The following is a 17,732-nucleotide window of genomic DNA, read 5'->3' as shown; positions in this document are numbered from 1 at the left end:
TTTTAGACGATCTTACCCCGGGCCTGTTCCGTTGCTTGATGATGTCATCTTGGAAACGAAAAAGGACATTAAATCGCGTAGAAATATTGTCTTCATGGGTTCAGGACAACCTAAAAAATCAGAACCATAGTTAATTTACTTCATGGATACTCATCGTTATGTAGTATCCATATAGCAGCGAGTTCTTTAAAAAAATTAAAATTGTAGATCAGTTCTAAAGCGTGTAAATTTTCTCAAGGTCTTTCTGATTTCAAGTGAAGTTAGGGTTAAATTGGCTGGAGCGCATTATTACTCGGGCAGTGATTAATATAGTCATAATATATCAGTCAGACACGCGAAGGGTTTCTAGATTTGATCAACATGGTTAAGGATTCCATATTTTTTATTCAGAGCAATTAGACTGGCTATTGCTGCTGTTCAACCAGACAACTTATGGCTTCATTGACCTACATTTAAAATGAACCTCCAGTACACTTATTGTAAAATAGAGTTGAAAACCGGTACTTGCACTTTATCTTTATGCTATAGATAAGGGAGACCGTTATTGTAGGCGCCATCGACATATTTTCGAACCATTGTCTATTTTCAGGTAGTTATTTTATTACATTTATTATGCTACCGCTGTCTGTCTGATCCAGGGGGGATGACTAAGGGATCCAAGTTCTCCCCCAAATAATAAATCTTGCACTAAACCAGTCATGATGTTTAAGAAGGCGACAAAAATTTCAGAGAAATGGGAGGACCTTTCTCACTGAATTTCGACTTATTTTGTAAACTATATGTACTTATATATCTTCGGAAGGCGTATCCGATCGTACTATTCCTATAGAAGGGGACAAATTTTCAAAAATATCCGCTTGTGTGTTTACCTCTCATTGGACTAGCGTGTTGTGGCGCAGCATCACAGTCTGGCCTCCTGTCCTTGACGGAAGAGCCAGGGATGGGCTTGCCGGTGTCCTGGTGCACGCACCAACAGTACCCCGTGGAGCGGTAGCACTGCGCGCGCGCATACCTCCCGTCCCCCATACACTCCGGCACGTATAATACCGCGCTACCAGCTTTCTATATTTAAACATAACAATAAAATGTACTCGTACATATTGTATAGCATGTAACGCGTTTCGTGTCTACAAAGAAAATATGGCTTAACATACAGAGCAATTACATGTGTGTGAAGAATAAATAGAATACGTTGAAACCACTTTTTGTGTCTTTTCAACAAATCTAATTCAATGAACAAAAAAATCGCTCGCAGCATAGATAAGCTCGCAGTAACATTGCTTGCTTATATTTAGTATTAAAATATAAATACATATATACATATACATTATTCATCTCAATCGTAATTCTTGATTTGTGTTTTTAATTCTATGTACTCTTAGCACAGCTTAGTGTTTTTATACTTCATACGACGATTTTAAAGCCAGCGTGATTTTCGCAAAGCAGAAACAAAAAAAATGCGCAGTGTAAAACTATGCTCAGACAGAAGCGAGTAAAATTACAGTCTGGTTTGCATTTCAATAACTAGGTGTAAGATACTTCCTAAATAAATAATTAAATGTTATAATCGTAATGTAATGTTTCAGAGTATTCGTTTCCGTTACAATAATCGTCTCACACTGGTGAGACTTTTTTCGCCCTCATGAACTTGAGACAAACTTAACCGAACGAAGGAACTTAAGAAGTATCAATTCAATAATTTATTAGATACAGGATCCTTGTTAACATTCTAATATCAATAATAATTGAATATATTGAAACTAACGTGGTAATTTTCATACCTGTTCATCCAGCACGGCCTGTCGGTCAGTGAGGCAATCGTTAGCTTCGTCTTCTCGCGTGACCGATCCGTCTGGGGCGAAGGAATTCCGCATTATCCCTGGCAACACTGTCGATAAAATATTCCTTTACAAATTAGTATGCCTAATTTCAACCACGTTTAGGTAAATTCTGTTCGCATCGCACGCATCATGCTATAATAATGGGGCTCATTTTTAAAATAAAACATTGTTATTTTTTTAAATCGCTGCAAGCATATTTTAAAGTAATTTTGTTATTCAGTTAAGGTTAGTCTTTGCTTTACAATAGAACTGAAACGAAAAGATTTTATCAACAATTGTTACGATATAGTATGAGGTCGCAACACAGATGCCATCTGTAGCATATATCATTGTAAGTACATGACTGCATAGTGCATACTGCATATCGTATAAAGGTCAGTTCACATTGAATGGAACGCAACTACACGCGGAGTTGAGGTGCATCATCTTATCTTTGGCCGTATATCTTATTGCGAGACGACGCCATGAGGTCGCGTGAGGTTTCAGGTCCGCAAGGATCATAGTTACCTACTTCTGTTTAAATAAATGTGTTAGATAAGTAATTCTGGGATATATAATCTCGGCATATTAAATTGAGCGTCGCCGCGTCGCCAATGTGAATTGACCTAGCATGCAGTGTAACAAATAACGCTATATCGCACACATAAATCAAGATGTTATTATACACACTAGTTTACCAGTTAATTACATGTTATTGTGCCTATGTGATGATGAACTGTTGCATGAGTAAAGCGAAGCAAGCGTCTGCTGGCAATGTTTCATAGATAAGGGCTAGCTACAATGGATTGTGGAACTAGATAACCACCAGAGTTTTTACTTGTGCGTCAACAATGCACAGGTTTTCGTCATAATGAATTTAAATGATGTTTGACATATCGTTCTACATTTTACGTAGGTGAACAACAAACGTGTTTGTATTAAACTAAAATATAAGAAGGTTTTTTATAGCAATATATTAAAAATATAGTAAACGTAATTAAATATTTGACATTTCAAAATCTTGTATTGGTTGGTAAAATAAGAACCTAGGAAAGTATTTTTCGAAACAAATTGTACTGTCTTAAATATAGGTACCTACCTGTGGTGATTTATTTTATAAATTATTCCTGCATGCACTTATTTGCTAAGGTACTACAGTCTACAGGGAAAAATATCTCGCAGCGATAGTCATCATGCCTTCTCCGTAACTAGGGAAGCTTCATTATCCTAAACATATGTGATACCGAATCTTGTTAGTGCCTAATACATCTGTTTATTGTTTTAAACCATTTGAAGACCATCTATATTTAACTGCTGCCACTACGGTTAAGTTAACATGAGCCTCAAAATAAATGTTAAGTCAGAGGACCACTCAAAGGCATTCCTTCCTCTTTACATAAGAAACCGTTGAATTTAATAAAGTTTGTAGTTATTTTGTTGTCTTTATTATTAGATACTAGTTTTTGCCCGCGGCTTCGCCCGCGTTTAAAAGAAAATAATATAACATACTAACATACATAAAACTGAAAATTTGTACCTTCATTCCAACTCTGAAACCTTCGTGGGCTCATAGACAACAACTTTGCTAAAGATTATCACTTGATCAAATGCATAGTTTACGATTCAATCCTTACTAATATCGATTAAAATATCGAAATATTGATTCTTATGGTCCGACAGATCGATTCTCCGATTAATCGATCTTAGATCGCCACCCCTATTTCCCGTGGGATTTCCGGGATAAAAACTATCCTATGTCCTTTCTCGGGTTTTAAACTATCTTTGTACAAAATTTCATTAAAATCGATTCAGTGGTTTAGGCGTGAAGAAAAGGCAACCAGACAGACAGACAGACAGAGTTACTTTCAGATTTATAATATTAGTAAGGATTTTTTCTATGATACAAAGGTTAGATACTACATATGAAGTTAGCAATGCATGCATTATTATAGCGTTTAAAATCCATTCTATCCATCCATCTTAATGCATATGTTGCTCAAGTCGAAGGCTGTCTTATTGCATTCTTAAGATATTGTTACTTCTGGGTTTTAGTCACATATGCTGTGTTTAATCAGCATTTGGATTTGATTAAAAGGATTCGTTATACAAAATTATCTCTGCATGCATACATATATAACATCTTTACATTAACCCAAGATCCTGGATACACAGTCGTCGAAGCGTCCTTGTAAATCTGCTACTACTAAAAGAGCATGCACTTAGCGCCCGCCTAAATCTGGTACACATGTTGATGCACACTTCCTTCTATGCATGCATGCACGGGGAATGTCACCTGCGCTGGGGTCCGGCGGGGGCTCCTCCTCATTGTAGTCGGGCTCTGGTTCCGGACCGCTGTCGTCTGCGTTCAACGACATGAAGAAGCGGAGAGAGACTATATATTATTATTATGTTTGCGCATACGTTAGCATTTTTATTTAATTTCCGTCCTGTTTTCGGTTAAGTTATGTACAGTTTCTTCGTTTAATTTTGTTATCCGTGAAGCTGCTGTGCTACATTTTAAGTTATCGACATATCCCATATTTGCTTCGACAATCTATCGAAAAACAAAGCCACAAATCAATTTGCAATAACAAACTTATTCTTCTCAAAAAAGGTATTCAGTAGGTATTTTTAAACTTTGTTTTATTTTTGGAACTAAACATTGGTACATTTCAGCTGCTTATTTAATCTTAGTTTAGGTCGCAATCTTTGTACAGTCATTATGTAGCACCCTAAAGCATTAAAACTATTGACAGTACAAAAGATCTACATACAAGGTGGCATTTATGGCTCTTATTACTGCCAAACCCAAATTCACTTCCTTCACACGTAGGCGTAATTGCCCATCTTGTACTATAGCAGGATGACTGTAGCATGCTCCGGGATCTTACTATTAGATGCTCCTATCTCATATTCTACGCTTACATGATAAATTTTACTCAGCTTTCCGTTTCGTACAATTGACCTATTTGCGAAGATTAAACAGTATGAGAAATCACTAGAAAGCTCTAGGATTATAATTCTCGGTAAATCATGCTAGGGAGGAAGTATTACGTTTCTCAGTTATTACTGATCGAAAACGTGAGAAGGGTTTAAATTTTCACACGGACAGTAACAAAACGGGAAACCGATAACCTTAGTAGGGAGGTACTTTGGACGAGACAAATTATGGCGTGATAAAAGCTGTTCAGCAGGTGAGATTATGGTAGTGTAGACTACTCCGAGTACGTTATGCAGTTAAGTAGGTAGGTACGTATGAATTTATTTTACGCAGAAAAGATTTTGCTTTGCGTGGTGTTATATGAGAATGACATGAATGCAGACGACACCGAATGCTTTGGTAGATGTTGCTTATAACTGTACAAGTGGAGATGCTGATAGAAAATTATAAAACAAAATCATAATCAACGTTCCACACGAGTTAGTGATTGTTACTACACGTGTTTCGATGGGATGATGGTAAAATACAACGTCGCATTCACTTTTGAATAACATGCACGTCGTTATCTTTACAATATAGCCTTGCCAATTTTGAAAGCCTCCAAATTACAGATGTGGCCACGGGTTCAACTCAGTACCTACCAGACTTAGGCTCAACGTCTTACGCAACAAAGATAAGACAAATATATCGGCTAAGGAACAGACGTAAATTAGAAATCTTATGCTAACATGCTATGCTTTAGGCAGGAGCTTATGCCCTGCGACTACTTCATAATATCATATCGATATTACAAGTCGCCTAAGATTTTACTTGCTATAAATATTACTGCTTATTATTATTATCCAATATCTCGGCGACGAATGACGTTCCATCCACAACGATTTAATTTGTGGTGACTCTCCTCAGTTCGATTAACACTATTTTTATCGTGTATTTAGTCGATTACGGCTAATCACACGTCACGTCACGGCATCGTGGCACCTTGCGATCTCCTGTCGTGGAAATTCATGACGTGCATCATGAGAAACACATCATCAAAATTGGTGTTGCAAACCTGTTATATTTTCGCAAAGTTATTTCTATCACTCATGATGGAATCAAGAATATACTCAATTTATAAATGATGGAAATAACTTTGAAAAAAAAATAGGCTTACAACAATGGTTTGCACGATATCGTGATTGAACGTTAGGAGTCGAAGATTTCCACGACGCAACGTCGCCACGTCACACGACACCACAAAATGTCCCGATGTGACAACGTATCTGATGTGTGTATGTTTTAGCCCTTATTTGAGTCAATAGTTCTACATCTGTTTGCTATCTTTTATCCAACTGACTTTTATCATCCAAATATTATGTTGGGTTCTAGAAGATTTCCGATTTCGGTAAATATACCGAAACATATACTAGGCGAAAGATATGTATATATTTTTATACGCCTGAAATAGCAAACCAGCACGCAGTTCCATTCCACTTGATGTTAAGAGGCAACTGCTGGTCTTGGACATCCATTACCAACTTTATGTAGAGCAGGTGTTCTACCTGAAGCTGATCACTGAGGAGTTACCACTGGAGACAGATTGCTCCATTATGTAAATCAGTCGACATCCATATTTGATTATTTTGATTAAATGGCTATTTCGTAACCTTATAGGTTGTAGTAGTATGTGTTAGGCTTGAATATGGGTTCTGATTTAATATACTAAGGAAAATACCTAAAGGTATTTTACCATAGTACCCATAACCCATAGTAGAGGTGTAACTAGGTATGGACCGAGCGGCCCTTCGCTCGTGAGCCCGCACTGACAGTGTCGCTTTGCGAACAAATTGGAAAGATAGATCTATGACAACAACTACTTACTGAAAAAGGCCTCGCTAATGCGACTCCATCCACGTCTAGATTAATCCACCACGCCACTGACTTCGAGGGCCTGTGAGATGTCCATCCATGTGGATATCATTCCAGCAGTAACAACGCATCTGAGCCATTTTGAGACCAATTTTTGAATGATTTGGAATTAGTGGATCGCTGTCCTATTTGCATTGGTCCTTGGAATGCAGTAGCAGTGGCGGACTAAGCTCGTAGAGGCCCGGGGTAGAAAGTTCAATTAGGTTCCCAGCTTAAGAAGTTGATCTAATTTTACAAGTTTTTAAAATGTCTACAAGGGAACTCGTAACCGCTCCTGTCCCCATCCTCCTTACTCCTCCAGTGTATAGACACTTAATTGGCTTAATTGGCGGACAAACTGCCATGAGCCATACATAAAAGGCTTATCAAGGTACTCACAGTCCGGTGCAGGCGGCTCCGGGTTGGCGAGCAAGCAGCCCGCCCACTCCGCGCGGGCGATCTCGCCGTCGCCGTCGCCGTCGCAGCCGCGGGCCCACGCCCTCGCGCAACGCTTTGGTTTCACCACCTAGTAACCATGGTAGGTCATACAGTTACGATAGTGCAATAAAATCAAAGAGATAACATATACATATCAATAATCTAAATATATATAACTCAAAGGTGACTGACTGACATAGTGATCTATCAACGCACAGCTCAAACCACTGGACGGATCGGACTGACATTTGGCATGCAGGTAGATGTACGCGTAGGCATCCGCTAAGAAAGAATTTTGATCAATTCTACCCCCAAGAGGATAAAATAGGGGATGAAAATATTACTTCGTAACGCGAGCGAAGCCGCGGGCTTGTACAATATAGATAACGAAATGACATCGTAAACCGGTCTGCTGAACGAGTTATTGAAATCTCTAGTGCAGTTCCTGATTTTTAAGGAATATAGACCCCAAGTTGCACGTTATGAGGAGTTTGATAATGGAAGAACTCTCCAATTAAAATAAGGGATTTGTTATTTGTAGAGACTTTAACATTAATATGAAGTTAAGACGGGCATTGTCAAGATTTTCATACAAATACTTTTATCCCGCTTTACACTGGCGCAATTTCGGATTGATTGACTTTTCGCATATATTTCAGAAAGACTTGGGTATTACCGATTGGAATTATTCATAGATGACCCTGTTCCTCCCCATGCCCCTTCTATTGCTACTAATACTTTAATGTGTTAATAGATCAGCATTAAAACCAAAATTGAAAATATCAAAAAAATGTGTATATCGTATCTAGAATTTTACTGGTTGACTTTGTTATTTAACTGTGTTTAACGTATCAATAAGTAGGACGTAAAGACAGCAAACATCCATCCAACGAGTCCATCAAGCGCATTTCGAATACAATAAGGCATTTACGTGAGATGCAAATATGACGGAAATACCTTGAACTGGAAGATCAAGCGGCCTTGAACTATAATAACTAATTTAGTTGTTTGTCTACGGCATGCAAAATATGTTATTTGATATCTTACACTCACATCCTTGTATCCAATCGTAACTAAGAATCCTTAAGAAACGACAAAGTTACGTGTATTGAAGGATTAGTAAAGATTACTCACTCTTAACAAGAAAATGCAACCAGTTTTGAGAATTGAAGTACCTAGTTGGGTAAAAAAGATTTGCCACGTCTCCGTTCTAAAATGTCCCTAAAATATCTGAAATACTTATTAATTTATTATGTAAACTACGAAGTTTATATTAGGTATTTATTCGTAATATTTCTCTAAAAATGATTTTTATTTGTCAAGAATTAAAAAAAAAACAGCCTTTTCGTGGCTTCGTTCGATTTCAAGGCGGCGAAGTATCTTTACTTATAAAAGATAAAGTAAAAATAACAAACCTTTTTAATAAGTCTTCTTAACCCGCGATATTCGGATTTCTGTAGCGAGCCACTTCTGTCCCTGTCAAGTTCTCTGAACTTCCAGTCAGCCACGGCTCGGGGCTCCACGGGTGCTCCGCCCGTGTCAGACCGTGCTCTATCGTACTCTCCACTGAATATCTTTATAAGATTTCCGTTAAATTGAGCACGATCTACCCGCGTGCAACCTGTATACACGAAGGCAAAACTTAGTATTACTATTAAAAGAAACTTACTCATTAATCAGATACCTAATATCAGTATTTTTATTAAGGATCGAATTACTCGATTATAAGTGAAATGATTCAAATGTGATTCAAATGAATACCTACATTATGGTGAATTCCAGGCTCATAACTATACTAGGAGTCAGGCTACCATCATCCAAAACATCTAAATTAAGGAATTAATTAGGACTGTTTAAAAGAATTACTATATCTATATTTTATTGAGTTTTTCGATAATTTTAAACTAGGACGAAGGCCTCGAATAAGGATAGATATCCTTTCAAACCAGACAAGGCAGCGGTTAACACTGTGATTATTAAAAAAGGTGCGGCGGTGGTGCCTCAGAAGTAGATACTTATTCTTTATTTCTTTAATCTTTAGTGACACAAAAATACATGAGAAAAATCAAAATATGAAAACAATATACGCATGCCGTAAAATAGGAGTGGCCTATTTATGTAGCTGGTATCCGGTAAGCGGTACACGAGTAATGGTTACAACTGTATCTCTCCATCGTCTGCCTTTAATATCTATTGAAACCGATCACAAAAGACCAGTTATAACTGCATAGCACATTACTCGCGACAGGAAACTAAGTAGATTTTGGGAGCTCACTTCTTTTGTTCCGTTGACCCCGTACAGAGGAGCGTCGTCTTGTGTGTGATTTACCTGCAAAAAACGCGGAGTTATCGTAAAGACCATCGCATTTACACAACAAAGATTCACGTGCACAAAAATATGTTAATGCAGTTTACATGTCAGTAGATTCGACGGCGTTACGTTGGATGCCAATTCAAAGGCAAATAAGCTTGGTATCGCTTTAGCAGTCTAGGTGTTTACTGAAACTTGTAAAGACTACAATGTTTCACTTTTTATAAGAACTTTTCCTACTCGCCCTTGTTAGGATCAATTATGTTTTAGCGCGTCTCCGTGCCACACGCAATGGCAAATACACATGTCGATTCAAATAACATAAACACTTGTTTGTCCGCAGATCGAATCTGGAACCCCTAGCATGACAGACCGGTATGTTGTCTGCTGTATTATACAGTCATCACAGAAATCAAACATTTATTAACTAAATACATCCTTTGGATCTTTCTATAATAAACAAGTAGCAAACGAACATAGAGTTCGCCTTATTTTTTTTCTTTTTATATTTTAGCAGACGAGCATGCTGTCCACCTGATGGTAAGTGGCTACTGCCGCTCATGGACATATGTAATCAACCACAGATAGGATCAGATATTCCTACCTGAGGTCAGCCACAGATGCGCTGCAAACCCTGAGGACTAAGCTGGAAGGCCTCGGAAAAGTATGACTCGGAAGTTGTTGCGAGCAGGTCATACATTTTGCTATGGCGACGTGATTCATTTCTAAGATAATACTCCCACCTAAGGTCGGCCATATACGTTGCTTCTCTTCAGGACTAAGTTGGAATGCCTCGAATAAGGATAGGTATCCCTTCAAACCAGAACACGGTAGCAATTAACACTGTTGTTATTAGGTAAAAAAGGTGTGGCGGTGGTGCCTCCGAAGTCGAACCACCCAGGTTTCCAAAACCATTACAATTGGAATATATGTAACTATGTGATACACGAAATTAATTAAATGAAATTAGGCGCTTTAGCAAATAATTAATTTATTGATCAATATGACAGGTAAAGTGGTTAAATAAGAAGTTAATCTCTAGTATAATTACTTTAAGTAAATGTGAGCATTGTTTTGTATTTATTATAATAAATAATAAAGGATTACTGTTAGTGGTACATTTCTGATAAATATTCACGAGACAAATAACGTCTCAATTAAATAAATTTATAATAGGCTAAGACCCGGCTGCGTGATTTGTATGTTTACCTATTTTTATTCATATATTATAATACTAGTGCATTACGGCTACGGCAATTACGGGACGATCTATTATTAATTGTGTGTTATTAATAAAGATTCGCAATAAATGTTATTTAGAGGAAAACAAAAAAAAATATGTAGTAGTTTTAATTTGAATTTCTGTTCAATATTAAGTTAGTTACGCATGTCCGTGGGCGGCAGTGACCACTTACTATCAGATGGACTGCATATTCGTTTGCTACTTCCATCTTATAATAAGCTTTCAACAACCAAAACCCCTTCCAAATTGTATCGTTAGTTTTTTGAGAAAATCGCGGACATAGAAGTTTACATATACGTAGCGCTCGAATATAGAACCTTTCGTTTTGAAGTCGGTTAAAAAGGGTTAAATGTTTTGTAACTGGTATAATGAATTTAAAATGCAAATAACATTTTATTAAAAATCAAATGGAAGCTGAAACCACGCGGCAGGCTCTCGGACTACGTTACCGCCAACCTGGATAGATAAGCCAATTTGATATGCTATTAATAATATCACTCCCGATCACGATTTCTGAAGTATTTATGAGGGAAACGACACAATTTGTTTTTGGTAGTTTGTAAAGCATAATCTAATCCCTTTTTACAATCCAAATTATTTTTAAATATTGTACATTACTTAAAAGAAGCAAAATATTTCTGGTTTACTCTTTACTAAAACAGGTTTTCTGTAGAAATATTCAATGGATTTCTTAGTTCTAATATAATTAAATATACATTAGAAAGAACGGAGGGTATGAAGTCGCTAAATATTTTAATAAACCTTAGAAATAAAGCACCACATATCACTTTTTATGACTTACTACTACTACTATAACTTTTTATACAAAACTAGCAGTGCGGATGATAGAAAAACTGTGAATTTACGTACTAACATTAGCATTTTATATACTATATTTAGATTTAGATTAGATTGAAGTTGGAAAGTAGTACCTGACAGTACGTAGTGGGTAATTGCCGCCATGGGAAATAGGGTAAATGGTAAAATAAAAGCAATTGTCTACACATCAGGGGGCCTACCACCATCTTTTAAAAACCATTATAGTTCAGGAAAGTTTTATTTCTTCCTTAAAACAGTAAAATATTCCGTCATACACAGTTGAACAAACTTAAACCCTTATTATTTTTTCGGTCATCCATTGTATAAAATCAACTGAAATTGTCAAATTTTGCTTAAATAGTTAAATTTCCTGCCAAAAAAGTAAAAATATGATTAAAATAATTGTGTTAAGAGATGGTAGTAACCCGTCAGGGGTTGTAGTAGAAGCTGATCGAAGATCTATAGTTCCTGACGAGTAAGATATTCAACTTAACCCCTTTCGCCAAAACAGTGAATTGTTTCACACTAAGAATGGTGTGTATTTTACTTAATAATGTGTAGGTATTGTAAGGAATAGGTTATCATATTAACATTAATAAAGATCGAGACAAAGGTCCTAGGCTGCACTTAACATATAACATGTACCGACGTATCTACCAAAACCTCTTGCTACCGTACATTTACTATGTGTTTTTTGTATATGTTTACGTATTTGCTCATACATTTCCAATCAGCGCCCCTAGCGAACTGTATCAGGACTGATTGGAAATGTATGGAAAATACGTAAACAAATACAAAAACAGTCATTGTTTTAAAATCGTAAAAACTCATACTAAGAGTACAGGTAGGTACATCTTGCTGTTTGTTTTGAACGCGGTTTCACCCGCGCTTGAAAAATGTAATATATGACGCCTATAACGAAAATCAAAAGCAATAGATAGCTTTAGTCAAAATTTCAATTCCTGAACAGAACTAAGCAGTGACTTACTGGGAACAACACTTTTAGTTTAATAACCCGAAAATGAGACCCTGGAGTACGTACATGGACTGTACATACTTCCATCCATTCACGCAAACTTTCCCCTTTATAGTATTTACGAGTATAATAAGAGAGAATTGTTGGCTGAAGCTGTGTAAGTGTGTAGTGTCATAAAGTCCATATTTCCGATTAATCTTTTTGTATATATTTTGACTTGCTTATTACAAATATTCTAAGAATATTGTTGGCGATGCAGGCTGCTGGCTGAAAATAGAAATAGGTTTTTATATATTTTTACCTTTTTTATACTTTATTTGTATTTTTAAAAAGAAAATATATGTGACTACTTCACTACTCAAGAAAGAAAAGAACGTTGTTTTTCTCCGATTCCCAAAATAAGTAATAAAACCTCGATTTAATTCGACAAGCCTTCACCTAAGCATCGCTGCGAGCCCCGGAGCCCTACAAATATTATATCCACAAATTTCGTTTGCAGGGTCAAATTTAAATACTTTACTTCATGACAAAAATAAGCCAGCGACATAGCGAAGAAAACATTTTTTTCTGAAGTGATGATACTAGCATGTTTTTGTATAATGTAGAATTGGATAAGGTCTATGTTTTAGTAAACTAAGTTAAAATTGATCTTATCAGTCACAGGCACATCTTCATAACATCCATATATACGAAACACTGATGGTACCGCCACCGTCGAACCAGAATATAGGACTATTATAACTTCTAAAAACTCTCATGTTAAAAAACTCTGCAAACGAAGTCGCAGGTTATTGCTAGTACTATATCCGTACGTATTTGGTGAGAATTATTTAAATGTTTACAAGTGGCATGTGTATGGTAAAAATACCCGTTAACTTACCTATTTACTTACCATATAGATAATTCAAACAATCTTAATGTTTATTATGATTAAAAAATATAAAAATGTGTATATATACATATTAAAATGTACATATTAAAGTGTAATATATTCACGCCTGGTAGTCCTGGTACCCATATAATTAAAGTTCTACAGTAAACACACAATCAATATTTGTAGACAGTTAACAGAATGCTAACTGTAGCAAAATTTCGCCCTCAAAACTTGAGCTCTCGTGGCGCAATGGCTAGCGCGTTCGGCTATATAGTCGAGAGGTCGGTGGTTCGATTCCACCCGAGAGCATACACTGTCCTAATTCGTATTTTTGTTTAAATTTTTATCTTTTTCTTTTGAATTCGTTCTTCTGTTTTAAATATATTCTAGCCTTTTATATTATTGCATTTTTTTTCTTTTATTACTTTAATTTTGTTCTTTATAAATCATTTTGTATCATTTTACGATTAATGTCAATTTGTAGAAATAATATTTTAACAAAATTTGTTGAATATTGACTTCACACGACTTTGAGAACTTTTTTAGAACTCTGAGGCGTGTAGGTTGCCTGACGATGATTTCGTTTACTGTTACAAAAAGTAATAATTTTACCACGCACATAACTGAAAAAAAAGGTGCGCGTGGGATTTGAACCTCGGACCCCACGATTGAGAGGCCAAGTTTCAACCACTAGGCTATGGCTGCCTACATAGTCACACACGCACCCTACATATTAAAAATGTACTGACTTCATGTCAAAGCATAAAATGTGATTTGGAAATTGTATTGCATTTATCAATTCAATCATTCACTATCAATTTATTTCAAGTCATAAAATTTGTATTTCATTTAGCAAACAGTTTTAAACCTCGTTAAATAAAGACCATGAGAAAGATCAAAGATATGCGATTAAGTTCCGGCTACGTTGGTCTAACAGCCACTTGAACTATGCTGAATTTTATTTAAGGCGTCTGATTCATAAGAAAGAATTGCAATTTCCTATACTCCTTGACCCTCTCGAATAAGGAGTTACAAGAAATAGCTGTATCATCCTATCCGTTTTTTATAATACGGAAGTAGGAGACGAGCATGCAGTCCACCTGATGGTAAGTGGCTACTGCCGCCCATGGACATCTGTAATCAACCCCAGATAGGATTAGATATTCCTACCTGAGGTCGACCACAAATACGCCGCTACCCCTGAGGACTAAGCTGGAACGCCTCGAATAAGTATATCTCCCTTACCACACCCTTCAAACCAGAACACAGCAGCGCTTAACACTGCTGTTATAAGGCACTCAATGGCACACATAGGTTTAGAGGTGGTGCCGCTGGAGTCGAACCACAAAGGGTTCTACCACGTTCGTCAATCCTACCTTAAAATGTGCTCTATCCATTCATTAGATAAAAAGCTATTTAGATATCTATAACAATTATTAGGATATCTAGTTTTTTATGTTTTTAAAAGTTGTTTGTAATAGGAGTCAATAATCACTTACTTTATTTTAAGAATGTGAAGGAAAATACCGTGGAAAAACATACACGCTTAAGAGAAGTTCTGGGGGGTTACTACCGTCTCTTAAAACAATATTATTTTAATCATACATTGAAAATAATGTTTTAAGGAGGTCATGGTACGAAACAAAATAATGTTTATACAATATTGAAATAAAATTTTCCTGAACTATGATGGTTTTTAGAAGATGGTGGTAGGCCCCTGAAGGATGCGTGAAGTCTTTAAATTCACACTAGCTTCTGGCGGTGGCCTATGACTCTAAAACCCCAAAGTCTCACTCTGAGAGGAAACTCGTGTCTAGCAATGGGACAATAATGGGTTCACAACGTGTAATAAAAATGCTTGAACATTTTGTTATGGTCTGACTATGTGTGTCCATGGCACCCACGACACAGGGAATCCTAGTGTGGGGCTGTGAGTGTAGAAAGCGTTTATGTAAGTAATTCAAAATCAAACGTTGCACGTCAAGACTATGACAACATTTTTTTGAATTATGACTAGTAGTTAAAATAGGACCTGGGGGTTACTACCATCTCTTAAAACAATATTATTTTAATCATACATTGAAATTTCGTACCACGATCTCGTTAAACTAAGATTGTTTAAACAATATTAAAACAAGCGCTTTTGTGTGGAATTACTCATTCTTTTGTACCGAATTCGTACCATGAAGTGACACAAAATGTCATAATTTAATGTTGTACTTATGTCAAATTTTGCAATCGCCAAGCTAAATGACGATTAACGTCAAACGTTCCTTTGCACTGGATAATAGTATTACACTTGAATAACGTTTTAAAATATATTCAACAAAAATAATTGCACATGAAATTTAACTTTTTAAATATGTCAATTGCCAAAATATGTAAATTTCAGTTACTTTTATACAACGAATACTCGAAAACTGGATAAGGGTGTCTAAATATTTACTTAATTAAATTAATAATAATAATATGTAATGTAAAGCAAAATTAAGTAAGTCTGTTTAACTGCGTATGACGGAACACACTCAAGACTATGGTGCGAAAGAGACGACTCTAGTGTTGACGTCTCGTCTTCTCTTGGATAAGGAATAGACAAGTTATTCATTATTTTACATCATTTGGCAGGAATAAAACAATATTGTTTTAAGGAGGTCGTGGTACGAATCAAAATAATGTTAATGTAATATTGAAATAAAACATTCTGGAACTATGACGGTTTTTAAAAGATGGTGGTAGGCCCCCTGTTCTGACTGCTAGGTAATTTAATTGAAGTTTATAGTACCACATGCCAATGCGATTGTAACAACGTGCACAAGATCCGATTGCTTAGATTAAAGGGGAAAAACAATAAATTTATTTGGGCTTTATAATATAGTGTTTACTCTGGGCGAGTACGAGGCACGTCTAAACGGAACACAGTCGCGTGTGTGTGTTTGCATCATATTATTTTGATGCAAGTGTGCGATGTCCTGCAAAGGAGAGGCGGGGTGTCCGTCTACCAACCGGTCCAGACCGCTGAGATGTACCGCGTTAGTCAATATAAAAACCGGTAACGAACGAGCCTGCTGCTTATGCCGCTATAATTTTTTAATTGAGTAGTGAAATGGCTTCATTTGAGTTTGGAGTTGATATAAAGTACGCTAATCTCGAACTTGCAGAGTTATAAAAATACAGATAGGTATTTCTATTTTCTATGCACATGATTACGTAATTTCTAAAATCTGTAGTAATAATACATTTTTCGTTTTAGTTTCGTCTCATCTTTCAACATTCGCTTTTATATCTTCGGATCCAGTTTCTGCATGTTTTCGAAGTGACATTAATTAATGCTAAATTCCTTACTATTCTTGTTTCATCGTAGATAAAATTCCGACAAAGTATAATTAGAATTCTTGCAATACCAACAAACTTAATGCATCGCTCTAAATCTAAATTAAAATCGTCGCGTTCGAAGATTGCATAAACTATAAAGCTGCCTACTCTGGCGATCTGTAACTCTTTCGCTCAGTTTATTATACCTATATAGGCCGCGGTGCAGGTACCTAAACTAAATATAAAACATCAAAGGTGCGGCGAACTATCCCAACAAAGATATTAAATGTCTGGAGCGTTTTTTTTCTATCGCCCGATGGTTGGCTTATGGTAACAAAAAACTGGACTCCATTGTAATCTGGCGTCGAGCTGTCTGAGCGGTCCGTTGCTTCTAAGAAACCTCTCAACGAGGTTTGCCTCGGCTCGCTCGCTCGCTAAATTGTACCCGTTTTAAGGGATGATAGCTCGACGATTTATAGCTTTTTAGAAAGGTGGGATTTTCACTGTGGGAATTTATATGAATGAGATCAAGAATTATAGGTTGGTTGGTATACCACAAGTTGTTTAGGTAGACCGTTTAAGTAAGTTTTAAGTATAAGATAATGAAATGAAATGTAGAGTCGTAAAGTAAGTAATTAAATATATTTCTTTTTAGTTTTACTAACCATTATAAATATAGAGATTCATACCTAGATGATTTTCTGTTGAGCGTATTCTGTATAACATAACTAGCCAGGGGATAGGAGGCCGGTGCCTTGAAATGGGACAGTAATGTGTTGACGGCGTTTATCTAAAATAAACTGTACACGTTATGTCATCACGTTATTAAAAAGGGTCAGAACAAATCCAAAGTAAGAAGTAAAAGTGATTACGTACATACGATTAGTAAGCTGAATCCAGACGAAGCTGGTAGCCGGTTATCTATGCATCCGCCTGTCAAGTAAACGCGTCTCCATGTCAATATGTAATTACAGATGAACTAAGTTATGTCCGCGGCTTGATATGCGCACTACTGAGCCATTCAAATAAATTGTTATCTTATGTTCTACTAGCTGACCCGGCAAACTTTTTACCGCCTCAAAATCTATTTATCAAATATATTTCATAT

At 36.4% G+C, this 17,732-nt stretch overlaps 1 protein-coding gene across 5 annotated transcripts in view; it reads right to left on the bottom strand.

The window, feature by feature from the left end:
* The window catches only part of magu (SPARC related modular calcium binding-like protein magu), a 41,389-nt gene that overhangs the window by 2,345 nt on the left and 21,312 nt on the right, over window positions 1-17,732 (bottom strand). For 2 of the 5 annotated variants that reach the window (XM_073074988.1, XM_073074991.1), the window contains exons 4-10: window positions 9,365-9,418; window positions 8,505-8,710; window positions 7,051-7,177; window positions 4,114-4,212; window positions 1,782-1,888; window positions 870-1,062; window positions 17-110 (exon numbers count right to left, since the gene is read on the bottom strand). In XM_073074988.1, the coding sequence (XP_072931089.1) occupies window positions 17-110; window positions 870-1,062; window positions 1,782-1,888; window positions 4,114-4,212; window positions 7,051-7,177; window positions 8,505-8,710; window positions 9,365-9,418 (880 nt within the window). The remainder of the gene's footprint in view (window positions 1-16; window positions 111-869; window positions 1,063-1,781; window positions 1,889-4,113; window positions 4,213-7,050; window positions 7,178-8,504; window positions 8,711-9,364; window positions 9,419-17,732) is intronic. The other 3 variants (XM_073074989.1, XM_073074992.1, XM_073074993.1) reach the window with 2 other exon arrangements.

Source organism: Epargyreus clarus, unplaced genomic scaffold (assembly GCF_041222505.1).
Source record: "Epargyreus clarus isolate Ecla_fem2 unplaced genomic scaffold, WU_Ecla_fem_2.2 ptg000007l, whole genome shotgun sequence".
Classification (NCBI taxonomy): Eukaryota; Metazoa; Arthropoda; class Insecta; order Lepidoptera; family Hesperiidae; genus Epargyreus; species Epargyreus clarus.
The sequence above is the reverse complement of the archived record's forward strand: the minus strand, read 5'-3'. Positions and strand labels throughout refer to the sequence as shown.